Genomic DNA, 21,581 nt, shown 5'->3' with positions numbered 1-21,581 from the left:
ACATCACCGGAATTTTCAGTCAATCAATGTTTTAGCTGACCTCGCAGAAGCAAACCATCTATCGTGATTTATGGGGAGAGACCGGTGAATTGGTGGACTTAGCTGACCCTCAGACCCAAACTGCCAGCTGCACTGGGATTCCGAACGCCAAAAAATAGTTCTCGGCAACCCCATACACTTGCTATTCGGAGTCCGAAAGTCGCCTCTGCCTTCTTGCTCGTTCGTCCCCTTTCGTAAAGTGACCACCGGTTGCTCGACTTTTTCTCAACGGCAAGTAGAAGCATCGGCTCTATTTCCAAAAAGCTTGTGGAAGCAGATGCGGTATCTCAAAACCAACGAAACCGTGGGGTATTTGATGTGAGCAGGGCGTTGTCTCACAGGAGGTTTCCGTCGTTGGGTCCCCTGAGCAGACTCGAGTTGGGTCCCTTGGGGCAGATGCGGGTCGAGGCTTGCTGCTGGTCCTCCTGAGTACTGGTGCCCTTAGAGAACCTGCAGGAATATTCCAGTAATGAGGTATCCCATTCAGGAACATTCATCACAAAAACATATAGTACAGTAGATGCTCATTAATTCAAACTTTAGGAAGCCAGATTTTGTTTGAATCATCAGAAATTAATCTAAATGTGATGCGAGATAAAAATTATAATTAGCTATATGGATGGCTACAGATACAAACCAGATATTTAATTTCTTCTACACAGGCCTCCTAAGCATAAGCAGGTGTGCTACATATGAAACATTGTTGGTGAAATGTATGAGTTTATTCATCCTTCAAATATGTTTTCTATTGTGGACTGTTTAGACAACACATGACACCTCAAAACAAAATTAAGCTTGTTCATCCACACGAAAAGTCCATTCTAAACTATTAGCCCTGTTGAGTGTGCTTCTTACAGAGCACTGGTGCACTGCAGAGAAGCAACACCTGCAGAAGCAAACTCCACAGGTGTTGTTTCTCTGCAGTGCATCAGTGCTCGGAAAGAAGCGCCCTCAACGGGGCTTCTAGAGCAAAAAATATGAATTACATGAAAACGCTGTTCGAATAAAGCGGCTTATAAATACATTGAAAACATAGCAAGACAACCAAAATTTCTAAATTTGTTAGAATTAATCGGTAGTATGAAATATAAGTTTGAATTATCGCGAGCCTACTGTATTACTTGCTTCCAACTCAAAACCCAGACGACCTAATCACACACGCTGAGCACTAAGGCAAGTGGCATCTAATCAGTGTCGAGTAAAGTACATCTAAAAAGTACTTGAAGTAAAGTACAAAGTAAATGAGAGGTGATGTACTTCAAGTAAAGTAGTAAGTACACTGGATGCAATGTATGAGTGCATTTTTATATAATCTTTCATGATGCCCTTTCATTCCCCTATGCAGGGATTTTTTAACTGGTACATGCATTATTACCCCAGGGGTAATCAGGGTGCATCACTTATTTTCAAAAATGGCGGCAAGTATTAGATGAAGTTAAGTGGCCACAGAGTAGTTATTTTTAGAAACGGCACCAAATTCAGAAGTCAGGCTTCTGAATTTGTACTGGCTTGCTGCACCCAAGGGACGTTCTAGGAGAGAGCATGTCGGCCCCATACCTTCTGCAAGCAATGCTCTCGTAGAGAAGTGTCCTCTCTTTCACGAAAAAACAATGTGTGCGGGCGACCTGATAATCATTAATCATAATTTGACACCTGAGACTGTAATACGGAAAAATAAGGAAAATTTCAAGTCGAGAGAAAAGACAACGGAGGAGAGTGTCTCAAAACAGTGAGACGTTTCCTCTGTTGTCTTCTCTTCGACCTGAAATTTCTTTATTTTTTCGCATCACAGTTTCAGGTGTTACATCATGATTAATTGTTCTCTCCCGATATTTCTAACCTCCTCCCTTGCGCTGACCGAGCGAGAAGTAGCGAAAGTTCCCAAAGCTATAGGAAAGCTGCCCCCAGTGTACACGAAACAATGCATCGTCTGCTCGCATTTCTGGTGAGAGTAAAATATCCCTCCCAGCATTTCTTCACAGTTGACAAAGCATAATTTTGTGATACAAACTTAACAAGACCAAATTAGGGGAATGTACTTTGAAGTTGGTTTACTACGGTTGATTGAATGCCATTTCATCGAAGTACGTTTTGGAGAATGGGCACGTTTTATCGAAGTACAGTTTAGAGAAAGCAGAGCCTCAGTTTAGAGAAACGCCGTTTATCGAAAAGGGGCCGCTTTTTAAAAAATGGCTTTCCTACTTTTTGCGTGTATCACTGGTGCACGTGTTTAGCCATGCCCCCCAGTGCGCTCCTGCCGCTTCGCGGCGGCAGTCTGCGGCGGCTCATTACAAAAATGATAACTCACCTGATTTACCCGTACACGCCGCTTCGCGGCGGCCGAATTCGCTAAAAGGAGGCTTATCGCCATTTTCTCTAAACTGGGTTCTCTATAAAGGCACTCAATAAACCGGGGTCGGTAAACGGCGTTCACTAAAACGAGCTTCTCTAAACCGCATGCCTCCGCTTTGAAGTCAGGAGTTGTACTTTCCTGGGAAAGTACCAGAAAAAAATACTTTAAGTAAAGTACAAGTACATGCACGGAGAATATACTTCAAGTAAAGTACAAGTTTTCTGAAACTAACTGAAGTAGTAGTACTTTAAGTACAATGTGCCCAAAGTACTTCCCAACAGTGCATCAAATAAGGCACTTTCTGTCATGCTGCTTGAGTTAGCAGACACCAGTGGCAGCTGAAAATCAAATCAGCAAGCCCCTATGCCCACAGACCACTTTCTGTGGCTATGAGTTCAGCTACGGGTGCACAGGCTCTCGCGCACCATGAGCACCGATCAAAGCTGTGCGCATGCCCACTCTCCACTTCTGAAATGCCACAGAAAGTTGTCTGCGAGAATAGTCTTGCTTTTTTCTTTTACTTTACAAGTTCAGTTTCTCGAAAAGTGGCTTACTTGAAGATCTTGCGCAGAAACTTGGGCCGGAACGACCGCTCACTCGCGGATTTGGGAGGCGGAGAAGTGGCCTTGTCGCTGCGACATGCGACAAAAACAGTGAGCGTCCCGACAGTCCGTAGATGACACTCAGCATGCAGAAGCGCAAACCCGGAGTGAGTGGGAGATCAGGCTCACCTCAACATTTTGGCTTGTGTGCCTTCTTTGGAAGATTCCTCTGAAAGAACCAACACAGAAAGGCATGCCGGAGATGCATTTTACCTTGCTTCCTAGCACGCTTTGTGAACTCAGTGAAAAAGCACTGGCAGCCCCAGGCTGACCGAGAGAAATCTAAGGCTCTGTATGGCGCACGGTAATTTCTTGTATTCTAACCTAACACTTGAAGCAGAACTCGTCTACAAAATAAAAAAAACAAAAAGGAGTTCAAAATAGCCCTTCCAAAAAACCTTGTCCGACGTGCCAACAATATGGTGGCAATTTCAAAAAGTCACGACTACTTACCGTTTTTTACTCGAATAAAAGACACATTGCTCATAAGCAAATGCTGTGTATCCACTTTCTCACAGAGCAGGCAGATAGCCAATCATCACAATTGACAGAAAGAGCCAAGGGACAGAAATAATGTCCTCGCACAAAAATTCTATCTCCGGAGATAACATTTTGCGAAAAATCGTTTTCTCGACCTCGTCGAGCATGCACGCACATTTTTGTTGTGCTTCGTTTCTGTTTCTGTTAGTTTCATTTTGCGTGGGGTTCAGTCCTTAATCATGCACCGCATGTGGCACGTTCGTGGCATGCGCATTGAGCTTCGCATCGGCAAGCTAGAGGCAGTGGCTAATGCGGCTCTAAAGATACACTTCCCAAAGTCAACCATTCCATCTCATAAAATGAGAGAATTAGTACATTTTTAGCGTAGTGTAAAGGCCCGTTCACACTCTTGCGACCGAGTACGACTGAGAGAGACGAGATCTCTTACAACTTCTTAAATGTTTTTAGAATGAGGGAACACACTGACATTGTGGCGCCATCTATGCGGTGACCCTGGAACTGCATTTCACAAAAGCGAAGGTTTTGCGAGATTTTTGAGGTCAAATATGCGTAATACCCATAGCAAGGCTCGTTTATAACATTATCTAAAGTTTTCCGAGCCAAGAAAGAAAGGATAATGCTCGAGAAATAAAAAAAAATATGCCGGACCGCCGAGTTTACACTGCTTCCCAATAGATGGCGCCAGTGTGTTTTCTGGTTTAACAAGTTTTAAGGAACCCAGGTTTAAGAGGTCGCAAGAGTGTGAACGGGCCCTAAGGCTTTCTGCCAAAGTCACGATACAAGAGTATGATGCATGATGCGGGGTGCCAGGAGACAACGGGACGGCAAGTGTCAATGCCCACCTTTCGCTAGGCTGGACGGGGTGAGCTTGGCAAAGGCGGGTGGCCCCCTGTCCGCCTGGGCGGGGGAGGCGTGGCGAGCCCGGGGCGGCACGGGAGGGGTGCCCCTGGGGGCCTCCGGCACGGCCTCTTCTCCAGGCAGGGGACGGCTGCGGGGGAGAGCAACCAGACGCAGCTCCAGAGACCCACCCGCAAAGTATCTTCCTTGCCACCCCCTCTATCCCAGTGTTGCCATCTCAAAAAAAAAAAAAAAACGCTAAAGGAATTTTGGAAGACCGCTATACAGTGAGTATGTTGCCTCCGGTTGACCATTATTTTTGCTTTTTTTGCGAGAACCCGCCGTAAGTAACATATAGTTTAAAACTCTCACCACCGAGAACCAATTGCAGTAGCTCAATAAATTTACTTACGCTGATCCCTCCGATGAGAAGAAAGAGCACTTGTTCCTCAAAGGAATGACATATCTGCCAAAGGGAGTGTGGGGGCATTTTCACGACCACCCATTCGAGCCACCTGGCCCATATATACTTAAGAATGACTTAAAAAGTCCTTTTAAACGATTTTGTAAACAGCAAGGCATCGGCGATGGGAACCTACGACCCCAGGTGCCAAAGATGTGTACCCAGCTCCACCGCAGGGGTCGCCGAGTGGGATCTCGGTTTTAGCTGATGATCTCCCAAAAGATTTTATTATGCTTCCTTCAGTGCGACGCGAGTCTCTGTAATGTGCTTTGGTGATCGAGGTTCCTTTCCCAGAGCTCCGTGTCACCTTGTATTTCTATGTGCCGTAATGGCTCGGTTGGCACCCATCGTTGTACAGAGATGGTCGGTCGAGCCACCACATCCCCTCATTTCTCACACTGTGCCATCTGTCGGCAGCACATCAAAGTAGGCGAGCACCGTCTGCTTAATGGCGCTGTCCTGTCATCAGCCAAGCTTGGCGGTGGCGCCCCTTGTCTCGAGAAACTTCATTTGTGCCGGTGTGCATCGGAAACTTAAAAGCATAACACTGAGGCATTTCTAGTGCGTAGCTCTCATGCAATTGCTCGCTACAGAACCACGAGTCGTCGCGGACCCAACCAAACACAAAGTAAACGTAAGGGAACAGGAAGTACTTTTCTCGCCCTGTCAAGGTGGCCGAAAGTGGTCCGAATACCCGGTATAAACCCCTAAATTTAAGGTGCAGGACAAGAATGACTGTTTGAACTCCATGTTTCAATGTTTGCCCCCATAATATCTCAATGGCGTCGCAAGCGTAATTTTCCCCGACATTTGTATTGAGAGTATGAAAAATAATGACTCCATGACACTAACTTACCACAAAAACTAAGCTATTTACAATTGATAAATATGAAGTGGAGAACATTTTAGACCACCAGAAAGCACGCTAACATACGTGATTTGAGAAGTGCTGAAAATCATGCCAACCACTAAATGGCAATTTTTCCGGCAAGACAACTCAGAAAACTGAAAACTGTTGAATATCAATGTAAAGAAATCATGCGGTGCTGATGCTATACCTAATTCCTTTCTTCATCGCTACTCGGAAATAGTCTCCGAGTACCTTTACTTGCTTTTCAGTGCCTCACTTAATCAATGTTCCTTACCAGCAGATTGGCTAACGGCTAGAGTAGTTCCAGTATTTAAATCAGGTGACAAATTAGACGCCGGAAATTACAGACCTATTTCTTTAATAAGCACATGTTGCAAGTTACTTGAGCACATAATCGCTAACCATATATCTCGTTACCTAGAGTCGACCAATTTTTTTGACAAGAACCAACACGGATTTCGTAGAAACGTTTCCACAACGACTCAGCTAATATCTGTAGTCCACGATTTTGCAGCCGCGATAGACAATCGTCACCAAATCGACGCAATTTTTTTAGATCTATCTAAGGCGTTCGATCGCGTGCCTCACAATCTGCTCATTGATAGATTGAAAGAGGCAGGACTTCCTGATAGGCTGGTTCGTTGGATACAGGCCTATCTACAAAACCGCTCTCAATTCGTTGAACGTGATGGCTCTAAATCTGATAACCTACAGGTCTTGTCGGGTGTACCACAGGGCTCCGTGCTCGCACCGTTACTTTTTTTGATTTATATTAACAACATTTCCAAAAATATTGATGAATGTGTTAGTGTTAAATTGTTCGCGGATGACTGCGTAATGTATAGCCTTGTCAAAAGTTCTTCCTGTCAGACTACATTGAATGAAAACCTTTGTAAACTTGCGGACTGGTGCGACCTTCAGAAAATGAAAATTAACTTCTCTAAAACCGTCTCAATGACACTGACTACTAAAAAAAAGCCCCTTTCTTACATTTACCATATTGGCAACCAGTGCATTCAAGAAGTTTCCTCTGTAAAATACTTAGGTCTCACAATTAAAAACAACCTAAAATGGGACCAGCACATCAACAACATATGTGCCAAAGCGTTCAGAAAGCTATGCTTTCTTCGAAGAAAACTCAAAGGGTGTCAGTCGGCTGTGAAACTTGTAGCTTATCGTTCTCTGGTTCGCCCAGTTCTAGAGTACGCCTCTATTGTGTGGGACCCGTATTTGGTGAAAGATATTGCGGAGGTGGAGCGGATCCAACGTCTTGCTGCAAGATTCATCCTATCTGACTACCGCACTTCATCATCAGTAACTAACTTGTTAAAGCAGCTTGACCTCGAACCGCTCCACCTTCGCCGACAAATCTCTAGGCTGAAGTTTCTTTACTTACTTTATAACAATTCATCTGGTCTATCAAGTGACACTTATCTTCGCCCTGTGCCACAAAGGTCAGCTCGACTAAATCATTCCAAAGTCATATGCCCATACTATGCCAGAACTAACCTTTTTCAGAAGTCATTTTTCCCTAACACAATTGAACAATGGAACTGTTTGCCGTCATTGCTTATGGAATGTACTCATGTCAACCAATTCGATCATTTGTTAACTAAACTCCTTTTGTAACCCTCCCCTGCTTGGGCAGCGCCGCTGCCTGCAGTATATGTAAATAAATAATAAATAAAAAACTGGCAACACAGCTTTCTCCCCTCAAAGGGCTGTATAACAACAGGGGGTCGAAATCTTTGTCACCTAAAGAAGCATACTGGTACTTGCATGACCCAAGCATACTCACACGCAATGCCACTGAGCCAGAAGCTTCTTCTACAAGGTGCAATTTCGAGAACAGAAGTGGGCTACTCCTTTCAGTTTCTCTTTCGCAAAGCCTGATAATGTAAACCAAATAGGGGCATGCGAATGGTCAAATACAGTGAAACCCGTTTAGAACGAACCCATGTACAGCGAATTATTGTCGATATCGAACTCCCAGAAAATTTAAATAAAAATGCATGTATAAAGTACTTTTTATAACGAACAACATATTGGCTATATCAAACATTTTCCCCCCGGGAAGGCTTTCAAAAACACAGAAGCAGTCGTCTTCTAGCCTGTCCCTTCCCCGAAAAAAAAATATCAAGGAAAGAAAGAAAATTCCAAAAGCTCAAGCCGGGAACAAAATTGACAAAGATAAGCGATTCAGAAGGGGAGAAAGCCAGAAAAAACACTGCACGCACGCACAGGAAAAAAATACTTCATCACAAAGCGGTTCGAAGAGAAGTAATTCAGAAGGGAAGATAAGCTAAAAAAATACACGCTTGCAAAGAGAAACAAAAAGACTTTCCAGCACTTTGTTACAAGGTGGAAGCGAAGAGAGGAGAGAGAAAGAGAAGCTCTCGCCTTATAACGGACGCATCGTAGAAGTTCGTTGTAAATGTTTTTTTTGCTATATCGAACCATTTGCTATATTGAACTGATCATAGCGTGTCCTGCCGTTCGTTATAAACGGGTTTCTAGTTCAGAATTTTACACTATTTGACATTCGCTTCAAGATTAACTGTTATATTATAACTTGGAGGACGCTTAAGCTTCGCTTTTAAGTGTGAAATGAGATAGTGTTATCAGGCACCGTTCGCATCGCCTTCTCATTCACTTCTCATGCTCTTCCTGCCAGTAAGCAGGAAGTTCTGCGGACATGGCCGAGTCAGTAGCGTGTCTGGCTTCGCAACTGAAGGGTCGTGGGTTCGAATCCCACCTAAAATTCTTCAGATATTTCTTTAAAGATAAATGAATTACTTTATAAAATGAAATCATTTGAGACATGCGGTGACCTTTAATTCACATTACATGTCATGTTTTTTAATTCCTTTCATTCCACGTGTAGTGTCATGTTTCATGTGAGCATTGTGAGTTGTTTAAAATTCCCGCACAAGGTCACGTGGCTGTGACGTCCTGACCCTATTGACCAATCAGGATTTTCCCGCCACCAACGCCGGCTTTTCTGCGACACAAACTCCTTAACGCTATCGCATTAAAAAATTATGAGGAAATCGCTACTGAGCACAGGCATTCATTGTCTTCAGGCAACCAGTCTGTTCTTCCGGGCATCGGTGCTTTCAGATGCAGCCACCACAGCTTTTAGAGGAGTGCACGGCGGCACATCAGTGAAATCATGTGAGAAGACTTTTCCCTCCTACTCAAAAGGGAAAGTGAACGTAACGAGCGAACGAACAAAGCGAAAGACTAAGAAGGGAACCGTGGCACGGAGTCACGGCACCAGTTCAATCCATGGTCCAGTCCAGATCAAACCAAAGACGGCTGCATGCACCAGGGCAATAAATGCTAATGCATATAAGACATGATTTCATATTTCGAGAAAAAAAGCTTTTAGCACCCCAACGGTACAGCTGCTACACCTGCAGTTAGATCTTGGTCAAGTTGAGAGCGAGATCGTTCTCGGTTGGTGACTGGACATGGTGCCACAGCTTGCACGTAAATCAATCAATGAGATTTTTGAGCCGTTTGCAAGCTCCCAATTAATCAATATTTTAAAAAGAATGTCTACAGTCATCACAGAAATAACGAGAGACGTTTTGCAGCCTCTGATGTGCTTGTCACACCTTCATCCACCGGTCAATGTCAGCTTGAGTACAAAAGGCAGAACAACTTGAGATTTGCAAAGAAAGCATGGGTTGTCAATAATTTCCAATGTGGAATAGCAGACGATCACAATTTCAGCCTGCGTCCGATTTCGCTCCGCTCAATTCGCAGCGCGCGATCAACTTATTTTCCGGACTGCTAGCAGACAATGTAGTACACTGTTTTCTTGTTTGATTTCAGTCTGCGGATGGCACTTCGTAGCAGATGCACTGCGTTCTTCGCTGGCATTAGCAGACAAACTGTCTATGAACGCTAACTTCACTCACTCTGCGAGACGCAAATTATATCTCGCTCCCGCATTAACAGTGACCAAAATAAAACCCTTTGGGTATTTGGAAGTGAAGTTTGATTGGGAGCGAACAATGGGTGTCGTCGAAAGCCAATGTCACCTGTCTTGGGGCGTCATGGCGCGCAGAAACTGCATGGCTCGTTCCTCGTTGAACTGGCTGCTCTCCAGGGCCATGTTCACCAGCGTCTGGGACACTGCCGGGAACTGCTCGTGGATCCTAGACACCACTGCATCGGCCCCGTCCCGAGACATGACACGTGTTAGAAAACCACGCAATTCGAGACACGCACTACAGTCACCTCTCATCAATTCAACCTCTCTTAATTCAAACTTGCGGATAATTCAAACTAACATTCAGGTCCCATCCTATGCGTCTCTATGGGAGGAAATTCCTGGTAATTCAAACTTTGCTTTATTCAAACAAATTTTCGGTCCCCTTCGAGTTTTAATTAACGAGATTCGACTGCTCCGTTTGTTGCATCAAGCCAACCGGAAACGACACGGGCATGCATAAAAACACCAAAGTTACAATAGCCAGCCCGAATAACGACGTATTCAGTTCACAATGATCACCCGAGACTGGAGGTATGAAATACACGGACGGGCAAACATGGAAGCCTCAAACACAGACGCAAGTTTATTGGAAGTTGCACCTGGTTTAAGTCATACCTCGGCAAGTTTGCAAAACCTTTTGTATCTGACATTTGTAGTGAGCTTATACCAGCCTGCCTACGTTCACTTCGTTAGTGAAATCTGTCTATTGCGTGCCTTCGTACCACCGTCAACGACGGCGCATGAATCAACCACAGTCGCACACTCTCACGTAATCCGGCTATCGCTGGGTTAGGAAGGAGCGAGAGAGATGCCAACTGTACCACCATATTTGCTAGTTGGTGAATGAGTTTGAGTGAAAGAGCAAGCGTGGCTAAATGAGCGTGAAACTAACTGAAGGCCGGTTAGCTGATTCGCATTTGTGTGCGATCGAGTGCATTGTGCTCATGACCGCTTAAGACGAAAGAGTGGCATCTATCAGGTAGCCCTGGAACACCTCCTACGCAGATTGGAGGTATTCCAGGGCCGAAGGATATCCAATATTTGCGAGATCAAATGGTCGCTTATAACGCTGTCAGCGTTGCCTTGAACCCATGATGAAAGAATGAAGCGTAAAAATTATAGCAATATATTCCGTAGGCAGGTTGGAGGTGTTTCCAACGATACTCGATGCTATATGGCGGCAGTGTGTTCTTTAAACGAGCTCAGTGGGCAAATGTAGATATGCAAGCCAGCCTTGAGCGTAAGCAAGGGCTCTCACGCTTCTGCCTGTCGGCCTTGGTGGGCGGATGTGCTTGGGACGGTCGGCGTGCCTCTGCGACGGGGGGCTTGGGGACCTGCTTGGCGGGCGTGCCCCTCGGCAGGGGGGCCTCCCGCTTCTTGAACCCCATGTCCCCCAGGCGCGTCATGGCCTCCTGGGCGTTGTTGTCCGTGCTGCCAAAGGGGGAAACATTAAAAATATATACGATTTAAATCGGGCTGCTTCTGCTATGACCCCTTTTTATGCAAAAATAATCCCCCAAATGTTTTTTTATTTTTTTATTTACCACTTGTCGATCATTTGATGCTTCATATGTGCATTTGTTTATATGTTCGGACCACCTGCACAAAGCGAGCCCCAGAGCCCTTCCAGCACCAAGTTTTGCAACATTAAAGAAAATATTATAGGGTTGCGCAAATTTTCAAAGTTTAAAATGGTAGTTCCTATAATACACCATTCGACATTTGCTTCGAGGTTAACCACAATATTCACACTTTTTCAAGTGTGAATCGTGGGGAGCAATCCCTGTTGAGTGCGCTTCACACCGAGCATCCGAGCACTGCAGGTATTGCTTCCCTGCAGAGCACAAGCAGTCAGTGAGAAGTGCCCTCAATGGGGCTAACCCGCCGCGATTATGCGAGTATATGTTAGGTAGAAATGCCTTTATAACCTGCGCTCATCATTCGTGCTTGTTTTGTTTTTGCCAAATTTGAAATTGAAGAAAGAATATTGGTTTACAGAAAGAAGAGTTATGTCTCCTCAATTAGGATGTCTGCGACAAAGTTGTTGCTTACATGACAGAGTTCATAAATAGCTATACAGTAAAACCTCGTTATAACAAAGTTGAAGGAGCGATCGTAATTATTTCGTTATAACCATTAGTTTGTTATAGCCAATGTACATTTCTTCCCTATTAGCAAGCAAGGGGAATTATGATTGCTTTGTTATATCCATTAGTTTGTTATATCCCATTTTGTTATAACGAGGTTTTACTGTATTTTAATATTAACTAAGTTTAAAAGGGGACAAGTGGAAGGTTAGGAACAACCTTCACGAGTTCAGCTGAATTTTTGTTGAAGCATGGAGCACGATGGTACAAGGTTTGAAGAAATTATTCTATATTCAATTCAAAAATATTCGGTCAAAGTCACTAGTTGCTTTGAATTCGCTACAAACTCAAAATCCACTATTCACACATGCCTATATATTTCCAATTTTTAATCGAGAAATGGCCAATTCCAAAAAAGCCCATAAAGTTGCTTAGGCGTGGCTATTAAATAGGCATAGAAAGAAATTGGGACAAACGCAACAGGCAGGCTGGAAATGGGCAAGGGCTAGCCCACAAGGGAGTGTGCAAGCTTCATGTCACACATGAAAGGGCAAATGAATTCGACCGCAAAGAAGCAAAAAGCCCGTTCCCGAGAACTCGGCAGTCTTTGCCAGGCTTTTGGAAGAATTGCCATCTAATCGCCTCTTTATCTTTTATCCTTTCTGCAAGTGTACTCGTCGCTTCACCAACCGCTCACTTCAACCTTTCCCCTCTTTCAGTTTGAGAGTTTCACATTCATAGTTTCATCAATCCTTGGTTCAATTCATACAAATCTGCAACTGTTTCTTCACGATTGAGGTCTCGCATCCTCTAAATTACGATAGAGAAAAGGCCGAAGGATCACAATCACGGAGACATAAAAACACGAAACTGCGAGTTTCCATGGGGCATCTCCACAGTAGTGCTCTCGAGGCACAATTATGGATGGAGAGAATGTTAGCTGCTCAGCCCTTTCAGCCAATCATATAAAACCAGTTCCTTCATTTAACGTGGAGGTATGGTTTGACGGCTTGGTTTCTGCATCACTAATTGTAAAAGTTGGCACGGGACAGGCAGTGCATGCCCCAAGCCGCATCAACCGTCGGAGCTACACTGCACGAGCAAGCTGACATCCGGGACTTGTGACTCACTTGTAGAGCATGTTGAAGAGAAGTGCTTCGTCCGCTTCGGGGAAGACCAGCTTGAGGTAGCGGAGCTTCATCTTGGGGGAGCTCGGTGCCGGACTCTGGTGGCGAATCACGTAGTTGCCTGGCCCAGACACCAGCATGCGAATCACTTCGTGCTCTTGATTGTTGTGCCTGAAACGGAGAAACAGTCGCATCACTTTAGGCCATAGTGCCAGGAGGGCCGCCCCAAACTGCGATTTGGAAGCTGCCCATGGACGAGCCAAACACCGGGCCTTTGATTGTTGTGTCAATCGATACGGCGAAACAAAGAGCACCTGCCACCAAAACAAAAAGAAGTTGAGAGGTGAGTCGGAACCTCTATGTTTCAAAGCAACCGAGGCAACGAGTGCCTCAGCTTCCAGGGCAGAGGGACCACCAAGAGCCACTCGGGAACTACACTTGGACTGTCAGCACTCTTCCAGTTTTTGTCGGTCATTCGTCAGTTCACGTCATGCAGCAGTTGTTTGCACGACAAAGATTAGTGGATGCTGCCATAATTCTAAAAATAAAATTATGGCAGCACCCACACATAAAATTTCACTTACTAAAACTGAAATTGTCGGTTCAAATTGAAATTGCAACCCACAATGGAATTGTGGGTGCTTCCATAATTTCATTTTTAAAATTACAGCAGCACTCACAGTTAAAATTTCATTTAGTGAAGGTGAGATTTCAAGAAACTTCATCTTTAGTGGTAGAATGCCAGAATTTGTTGGTTAGGAGTAGGAAAATTAGTCAAGCCCAGCTAGTCAGCTTAGAGAAAAGGACAAGAAAAAATTGTACAGGCTTGATCATGCTGGCAAACAGCAGGGAGCACATAATGTGTCCCGCACAAACCACACCGTATGTATCGTTTAAGCAAGATTTTTATTTTTATTATTTATTTCTACAATCATTCAATTGTTTTATTTCCATTTATTTATTTGCACATATTTTATTCATTATTTTATTATCTTCATTCAAGACGTGCCGTTCTCGCCGGCATGTTTTCATGCAAATCAAATTATTTACTCTTTCGGAGCAGCTGTGCTACGCAGTTGAGTGGCTGTAGTGGTATCTGACTGGCACCACACCAACCCAGATTCGAGCTCCACTGGGGCGTCTTTCTTTTGTTGATATTAGGTGGGCCTTTGTAAGCTTTATATATGACCTTAACAGCATGCAACACTCCCGGTGTGACGGTCGTTCAGGAGACTCGATCAGGTCGGTCGTTCGCAATGCTCGTGACAATTTTACAACTGAAGACAACTCATAAAACACGTTCTGCAATGAAAAAGATATTGAGGTACAGTTTCCAAAACACAAAACTTGTACTTGGAGAAGAATCCTTACTTGTAAAGAAGTGCCCTGATGTGCTCCTGGTCAATCGTGGGGAAAAATCCATGAAGCTTGGTTACGAGTGTCTCATCAACCTGAGAAGTGGAAAAGCATCGGTCAATTATGACAGAAAGCAGCCTTGCATAGGGCGACCGCCCGTCTTGCGACTCGCGGGACTGCCCCTCATTAAGGGCTCGTGTCCCGCGAGAAATTCCCAAATCTTCAAAATGTCCCGCATCTCACACTGTCGTAAAATTCACTTGCAACTCATAATGCTGCCGAACAACAAAACGCGGGGAAGCGCAGAGGTCGCTGGGAATCGTGTGAATCGCAATGGTACGCCGTTTTGTATCCGAGTATTGCTAGAAGCGACCGTCGTTCTTGCAGGAGAACCGGGGTGCGTGCACCGTTGCACCTATCCCCATGGTGGCAAAATATTGTAAAAAAAGATTGCACACCAAAAGTTTAAACATAAGTTATAGTAATTATTTTCATATCGCTGTGTCAATGCAAAAGGGTTGCCGTGGCCATTTTTTTTAGTGAAGAGAGCCACACAAGGCAAAAAGCCTGTAACTCACAATGATCGAAAAAGAACATAATGTTATCAATTTGTGTAGGACCATGTTGATACAAGTAAGCGTTGACAGGAAACGAAAACCCGAAAAAGATTTACTGTTTCTTCTTTCCATTTGATGCATTGAGTTCTGCTGCAGTCGATTTTGATGTTTGATCAACTTCGACACATTTAATAACATATTTGGCATAAAAAAAAAATTTATCACTGGACTGGGAGTGAAAATTATTTGAGGTTAATTGCTGCAATACAATTTGCTCGTGTATAGCATAAACAGCACAGGATATGTGATAACAGAGCTTTGGTTCTTGGTATGTGTGTTAATAAATTTCCTCTACCCTACCCTACCCTACCCAACCCAACCCCCCCCACACTGCCCCGCATTTTCACCCTAGCCTTGCATCAATTTCGATGTCTTCATATTTGTTTGTTTATTATTAGGCGAGCCATTTTATGCTTTCTGCCATAGAATACAGAATGTTTTGCACAATGTTTAGTAAGTCTTTTTTTTCTTAATAATGCACCACTTTGAACTGTTAAGGAAGTATAAATAAATAAAAAGATTGAGTTTGAGCGCTGTTACATTTTTGTCAAAAAGCAAACCAACTCGATTGCAGTAAGAAGAGATAAACATGCTGTTATTGCCGTGACAATTGGATAATTGGGCACTCAATTAAGGAATGCCCGGTGCCCTCAATTGGACTTCCGGTGTTTCAAAAACACAAGAAGTCTCTTGAGAACCTGGTTGCACCAAGTCCCTAGCTTCTCAGACCACAGCAGCCAGTTCCCTGCAGAGAATGTTGGGGTGCAAGGAATACAAGAGACATACCTTGAGCAGCCTGGGTGGCAGGTGTTCGTGGGCATTTGGATGTGTCTGAGCACGGGGGTGTCCCTCTGCAAGCAGGGCGCTCACCACCACATTGTCCCTATTGTGATACCTGGGACGAGACAAAACGCACCGCCCTGAGTCCTGTGCACCTACTTCCCCCACAAACAGTGTGGAGAGAGAGCCAATCACCGCAGTTTGCAAAAAAGAGTCTGGCAAATGATGAGCCACGGTTTGTCCGTGCAACTGAACCTGATTTTCTACCTTTTTTTTTTTTTTTTTTAAAGTCTAAGAGAATTCATTATTCTCCAAATTAGCGTTCTGAAAGTATTTGGTCCTTTTTTCTTCCTTTGTGCAAACGTTGGGTTCTAGAAGAATCCACAGTAGGTACAAATGCAAAGTTTGGAGAGCCGTAAAATCCCGAGCAAGCGCACACTAAAAATTGGGCGATTATTATGTAAAACTGGCGGATGGGTGCTCCTTAGGAAAGCAATATGTAAAGCTATGTGCTTTGTGTATTTTCCGAATGCTACGAAATTGAGGAGTGGGCGCTTATTGTGGAATGGGCAGATGCTTGATATTTTACGACAGGTCATTGCAGCTCGATAGAACTAGCAGGTTCTAGGTTTGTTGCCCGAGGTGCGGTAGCCTACATGTTTTACCGGATTAGAAGTTTCAAGAATTATGAATTTACAAACAATTAACATAGTTCTGGTTCATTAAGCTACACTTTTAGGCACAACAAACAGCAGTGGCCATACAGCCAGTGTTGCAACTCCTCTGTGCCATGTCAGTGACCCCTATGAGGGGTACCGTGTCAGCCTATGGATCCGCAGATGGAGGATTCGGGACCTGGCCTAGCTGCCACGGTTCAGTAAAGGCCAATTGTGGATGAACGTCATGTCATGGACACGCCATCAGGCACCCTGCTCGTATGGCGTGCCTTGATGTCCAGATGGTTACCAGGATGCATCAGCTGACGTTTTGCCAAGAGACATAGCTTCCTCAGGTTCCTTTAGAATTGACAACTAAACTACATTTAATTAATAAAAACAAATGCCACCAAGAGCGAAGCATGGTGTCAAATGCAAACGGGACCACTCACTGCTTTAGCAAAGTGAAAATATGGCCCTCTTCCACGGTGGGGAACTGGAGGCAGAGCTTCATCAGCTGCCTTTCGTCGACTTGAACGGCCGTTTCAGTCTGCATCATACCGAGAAGCACAGTGAAGCCAAATCTTTACAACTACCAGCAATGCTCTTATTGCTCGACTAAAAGCGAAACTGCACAGGTGAGGCTGATGGCTAATAAATTAAACGAGATGAGATCATACAAGAGATGCCAACTTTACATCTTGGCATGGCTTTCTGTCATAGAATCCACTTTTGTCCTTTTAACACTAGGCTTTGTGCTGGCTTTGAGAGGGTAGGTGGGTTTCAGGGTCAAAAAGAAACTACCAAATTTCATTGGCTGTCCAGTTACCTTTAATCATGTCATAAAGCCACCACTAAATTTTATTAACTCTATTAAGTATTTGCCGATGATGCTAAGTTTGCAAGAGTCAAGAAAGAAGGCACGGTATTAGAAGATTTATAGGCATATATCGACCCCTGGTACAGGGGATACTTCAAGAACTTCAACTTGACATATTTTAGTTTGGTTTGCAGTAAATTGTTCCTAAATCTTAGAAGCAGAGCTAGAGCACATCAGTCTATCAAGATGCAACTTCTAGTTGTCGCAATACCATAAAAAAATTTAGCATGCAACCTAAAAGCTCGGTCCTAATAGATTAATCTAAATATAAAAAAGGGTTTTGTAGTGCAGTTAAAAAATACTCCAAAATTATGTAAACCCCACAAGGCAAGTCACGAGGCAATATCGACCAAATTTTATTACGAGTGGTCACGCTGTTAAAAAGCCCGCACCATAAGGAACCACCAAACTGTTGTTGTTCATAAGCTAACCCTTTCATGTTTCATGTGGCCGACGTCATTAACCCCTTAAGTGCCTTGGACGAGCTGAGCTCGTCGGCCACTTTTGGGTTAAAAATGCCGTGGACGAGCTTAGCTCGTCCAGTGGTTGTTTCGGTAGCCCTCAATTCCACGGACGAGCTAGGCTCGTCCGAGTAGTTTTGTGTCGCTGATCATAGATGGCAGCACTCGCTTTAGTTGGCAAATATTTTTTTCACCTCCGCTGATTTTTGCATAATAAACTTTTCAAATTTTATCTGTAATACTAGAGGAATAACAATTAAAAAAAAAAGCATTTTTAGGTTATTTTTGGAAAAAAAATTTGACACTTAAGGGGTTAACAGATCAACTCATAGGAATTTTAACCAGCCTACACAGAAACTCAGAAATGTTTGCGAAAAAACAAAGCCAGCTCTCCCTTAAACAATCTACAGTCTGAACGACAACAAAGGCTACACACACACGTGGGCAACAAAAGGCAGTTGTGCCACAGAAGCACCTATAGATGCCAATTAGACCGGAAAGCCAAGAAAGCAGGCTGCGTCTTTGCAATGACGGGCAGGGTTATTACGATGCCTGGAACACATCTCCAACTGCTCTGCTTAAATTCCCGTCCTGCTCGCGCACTGGACATTCCATTAACACAGCCAATAAATGTGTCACAGAACGTAGGATGGGGTTGTTCGGTTTTTCCCGGGTTCATTTTCGGTGTTTATGGGTATTTGCCAAAAACACGGAACCCTATGACATACGTCATGAGGTGGAGATGGAGGGCACAAATAAAGATGCGGCAACAACATTGGTCGGAAGTATGTTCCAGGCCCCATAGTGTCGTGAAAAAAGTGCAACTGCGGTGCTCTTGTGATGCCCTCGCGCTGCGAGTGGAGCGCAAACAAGGAGATGCGTTGCAGAAGGGTGCGTCACCTTGAAGCGATAGGGTGTTCGGGGGCTTCCAAAGTAAGGGGAGTAGGTGCCCTGAAGAGACAGCGCCAAGAGAAGCGAGGGTGGTCGCTTTCAGTCCAAGGCACATGCAGAATCATTCGTACGCTCGCAGTCTGGAATGTTAGCTAATCGCTAGCGATCGGGTATGGTGGAACAACCAAGAGGAATGAAAATTTAATGGCTCAAAATAACCCTCAAAAACATCTACTTTGTATTTCGTACCGAGGCAGACAGACGCAATTAGCCAGTTAATTTTTTACGTATGGCATTTCGTTGAGAATTGCTGTCTCCTAATTATGTACCAAATCGAACCAATTTTCTTTTATTTGGGCATTGTTTTTCTTTTAAAGCTTTGTGCTTCTCATGTTTACGTTATCACTACCTAAACAAAAGATTACTGTCCGACAGCAAAACAAATTGTGCCGATGTATCAAAATGATAATACTGGAACTAAAAATACTAGTTTAATACTATCAAAACGGGCGAATCAAATAGGCTATCCTAAGCATGACGATCAAATACAATACGACACTAAGTGTTCTATCACAAAGTAAAACTGCTGCCTTGAAAAACCTAAGCGACCTGACGTTGCCAAGATAATTTTAGTAACAGAAATGGCAGTGATGACAGATGTACAACATGCAAGTGCAAACAGACAAAGCAAAAACACATTTGCAAATGCAAAGAAAAAAAAATGAAAGACGTTTACAACACCCTGTAATGCCGAATTAGAGCGCAGCTCTTGAGGAGGGAAGGATACTGAGGGGAGGGTATACCTCTCCTCCCTCCTCCTCATCCTCCCCGCTACTTCCCCTCCTTTTCCCCCTCCTCTCCCTCGTCCTCCTTCTCTTTCACCTCCTCCTTCCCTCATCCTTTAAGCTCCTCCTCTCCTCCTCTCCCTCCCCCTTCTCCTCCTCGCTTGTTGCATCATGGGAAATGTCCCATAATGCACCACGAAGGTCCCACGCAGTGCATTATGGGACATTTCCCATAATGCACCGCGCGCTTACGCTGACGGCGACGCCGCTCAATCCGGAAACGGGCACTAAAGAGCTGCATTCTAAAACAATTACGCTACAGAGAAAATACTTTACCGAGCAAAAAACAAAATCAGCGAATTTACTCTCACGTAATTCATATTGTCACGAATGGCAATTAATGAGGCGATGAATAACTGAAGGAAACTAAACGTTTAATGGGGAGAACTTGTGCCCAAAACAAAATAGAAGAAGACTAGCATTGCAGGCGCCGATGGTGGCGTAACAGCAGGATCGAGCGTTGTGGGGAGACTGACTCCGGTTTGCCACGCGGAGCCCCTTATGTACATGCGTGGGCTTCTGAAACATTAGGCGTAGAACGTTCCGTGCGTAGAACGTTTGTAACTCGATCAGACGACAAGGTTTTCTATCTTATGAGAACGTTAAATTGAATGAATAAAAAAGTGTCCGCTCCCAGGAATCTAACCCGGGGCCTCAGCATGAAAGGCAAGCATAGTAACCATTCGGCCACGCACGCGCACGCTCGGCAACGCGCGTGGTATTACTCCCTTCTTTGAAAAATGCATTGTCTCTATGCAACGTGTCCGGAAACAAAACAGCAAAACAAACAAAAAGAATGGCAAACTATGGAGGCTTGTAAAACAGAGTCCTATTGAGTGTAGTACAAAAATGCAGTTTACAGTCCTATCGAGCGCAGTGCGGCTTGAGGCGCATGACGTGGACGACTTCCGGTGGTGGAGGGTGGCGTGATGAAGTCTACATTTCGTCAGGCATCACCTCGTAGTTTAGATCTCAGAGTTGACGAAGCATCTCGTGTGGTCCAAAGTACCGTTTTTTTCAGCTTCTCGACGAGATTGCGGCGGCAAATTGGTATCCACACCCATACCATGTCTCTGGGTTGGAAGTGGACGTTGCGGCGACGATGGTTGTACCAGCAAGCTGCCGAGCGTCCTCTGCTTGTTGGGCTATCAACCGGGCATTGCCGGTTCTATCGTCTGCTAGGTCGTGGGGTAGCATTGTGTCGAGCATTGTTGTCACCTCTCTGCCATGCACCAGCTAAAATGGTGTCATTCCAGTGGCTTCTTAAACTGCAGTGTTGTAGGCAAACATGACATATGGCAAAACTTCCTCCCATGTGTTCTGCTCAACGTCAACGTACATAGCAATCATGTCGGCAATGGACTTGAGCCATTTTGTCAGTCCGTTCGTCTGCGGGCGGTATGCAGTGGTTTGACAGTGTTTGGTGTGGCTCAGACAAAAGTATCTCGCGGGTCAGCTGTGCCATGAACGATGACCCCCGATCTGTAATGAGTACTTGGGGTGTGCCATGTTGAAGGACAACCGATTTGACGAAAAACTTGGCGACTCCCTTGGCTGTTCCCAATGGAAAGGCCTTTGTCTCGGCGTACCGGGTTAGGTAATCGGTAGCTACAATTATCCAGCGGTTCACAAACATCAACAGAGGAAAAAAGCTAAGTAGATCCATTTCAATCTGCTGGAATGGTGTGGTCGGGGAGCAATTGGCTGCAGGAAACCTGCCAGCTTTGTCGGTGGTTTCTTGCATCGCTGGCACACGCCGCACGATCACGTGTACAGGTGAACTGTCTTCGGGAGCTTGGGCCAGCATAGGGCTGTGACCAGGGTGTCCAAATGTTGGGTCATTGTGTCAGGCTTGAGAGATCTAATCCCTAAGGTTGGTAGTGATTGCCAGCTATCATGGCAAGTTGTTGTCTCCAAAGTTCTCCTTGTAAAGTACAGCTTGTCAAAGCAAAGGTCGGCAGGGCTCTCGAGAAGACACGGGGGACAGTATGCCCCTGTCCTTCGAGGTGCTTAATTAGCGTGCGCAGTTCAGGATCATCTCGCTGACGTTGTGCCATGTTGTCACTGTTCACCGCGCCTATTAAGCACCCGAAAAGTGTCTCGACAGGGGCTCTCGACAGGCAGTCGGTGTCACTGTGCTTGTGGCCCAACTCAAAGACAACAGTCATGTTGAACTCCTCTAGTCAGAGACTTTAACAAGCGAGGCGTCCCG

General features: G+C 44.7%; 1 protein-coding gene across 1 annotated transcript in view; it reads right to left on the bottom strand.

Annotated features, from left to right (window-relative positions):
* The window catches only part of LOC8026391, a 40,411-nt gene that overhangs the window by 6,892 nt on the left and 11,938 nt on the right, over positions 1–21,581 (bottom strand). The window contains exons 7-17 of the mRNA XM_040500364.2: positions 18,534–18,584; positions 16,745–16,842; positions 15,643–15,751; positions 14,255–14,334; positions 12,887–13,054; positions 10,928–11,100; positions 9,716–9,842; positions 4,338–4,483; positions 3,124–3,163; positions 2,947–3,024; positions 379–489 (exon numbers count right to left, since the gene is read on the bottom strand). Of these exons, the coding sequence (XP_040356298.2) occupies positions 379–489; positions 2,947–3,024; positions 3,124–3,163; positions 4,338–4,483; positions 9,716–9,842; positions 10,928–11,100; positions 12,887–13,054; positions 14,255–14,334; positions 15,643–15,751; positions 16,745–16,842; positions 18,534–18,584 (1,181 nt within the window). The remainder of the gene's footprint in view (positions 1–378; positions 490–2,946; positions 3,025–3,123; positions 3,164–4,337; positions 4,484–9,715; positions 9,843–10,927; positions 11,101–12,886; positions 13,055–14,254; positions 14,335–15,642; positions 15,752–16,744; positions 16,843–18,533; positions 18,585–21,581) is intronic.

Source organism: Ixodes scapularis, unplaced genomic scaffold (assembly GCF_016920785.2).
Source record: "Ixodes scapularis isolate PalLabHiFi unplaced genomic scaffold, ASM1692078v2 PGA_scaffold3__209_contigs__length_174095766, whole genome shotgun sequence".
NCBI classification, from domain to species: Eukaryota; Metazoa; Arthropoda; class Arachnida; order Ixodida; family Ixodidae; genus Ixodes; species Ixodes scapularis.
This window is presented reverse-complemented; position numbering and strand designations above follow the sequence as displayed.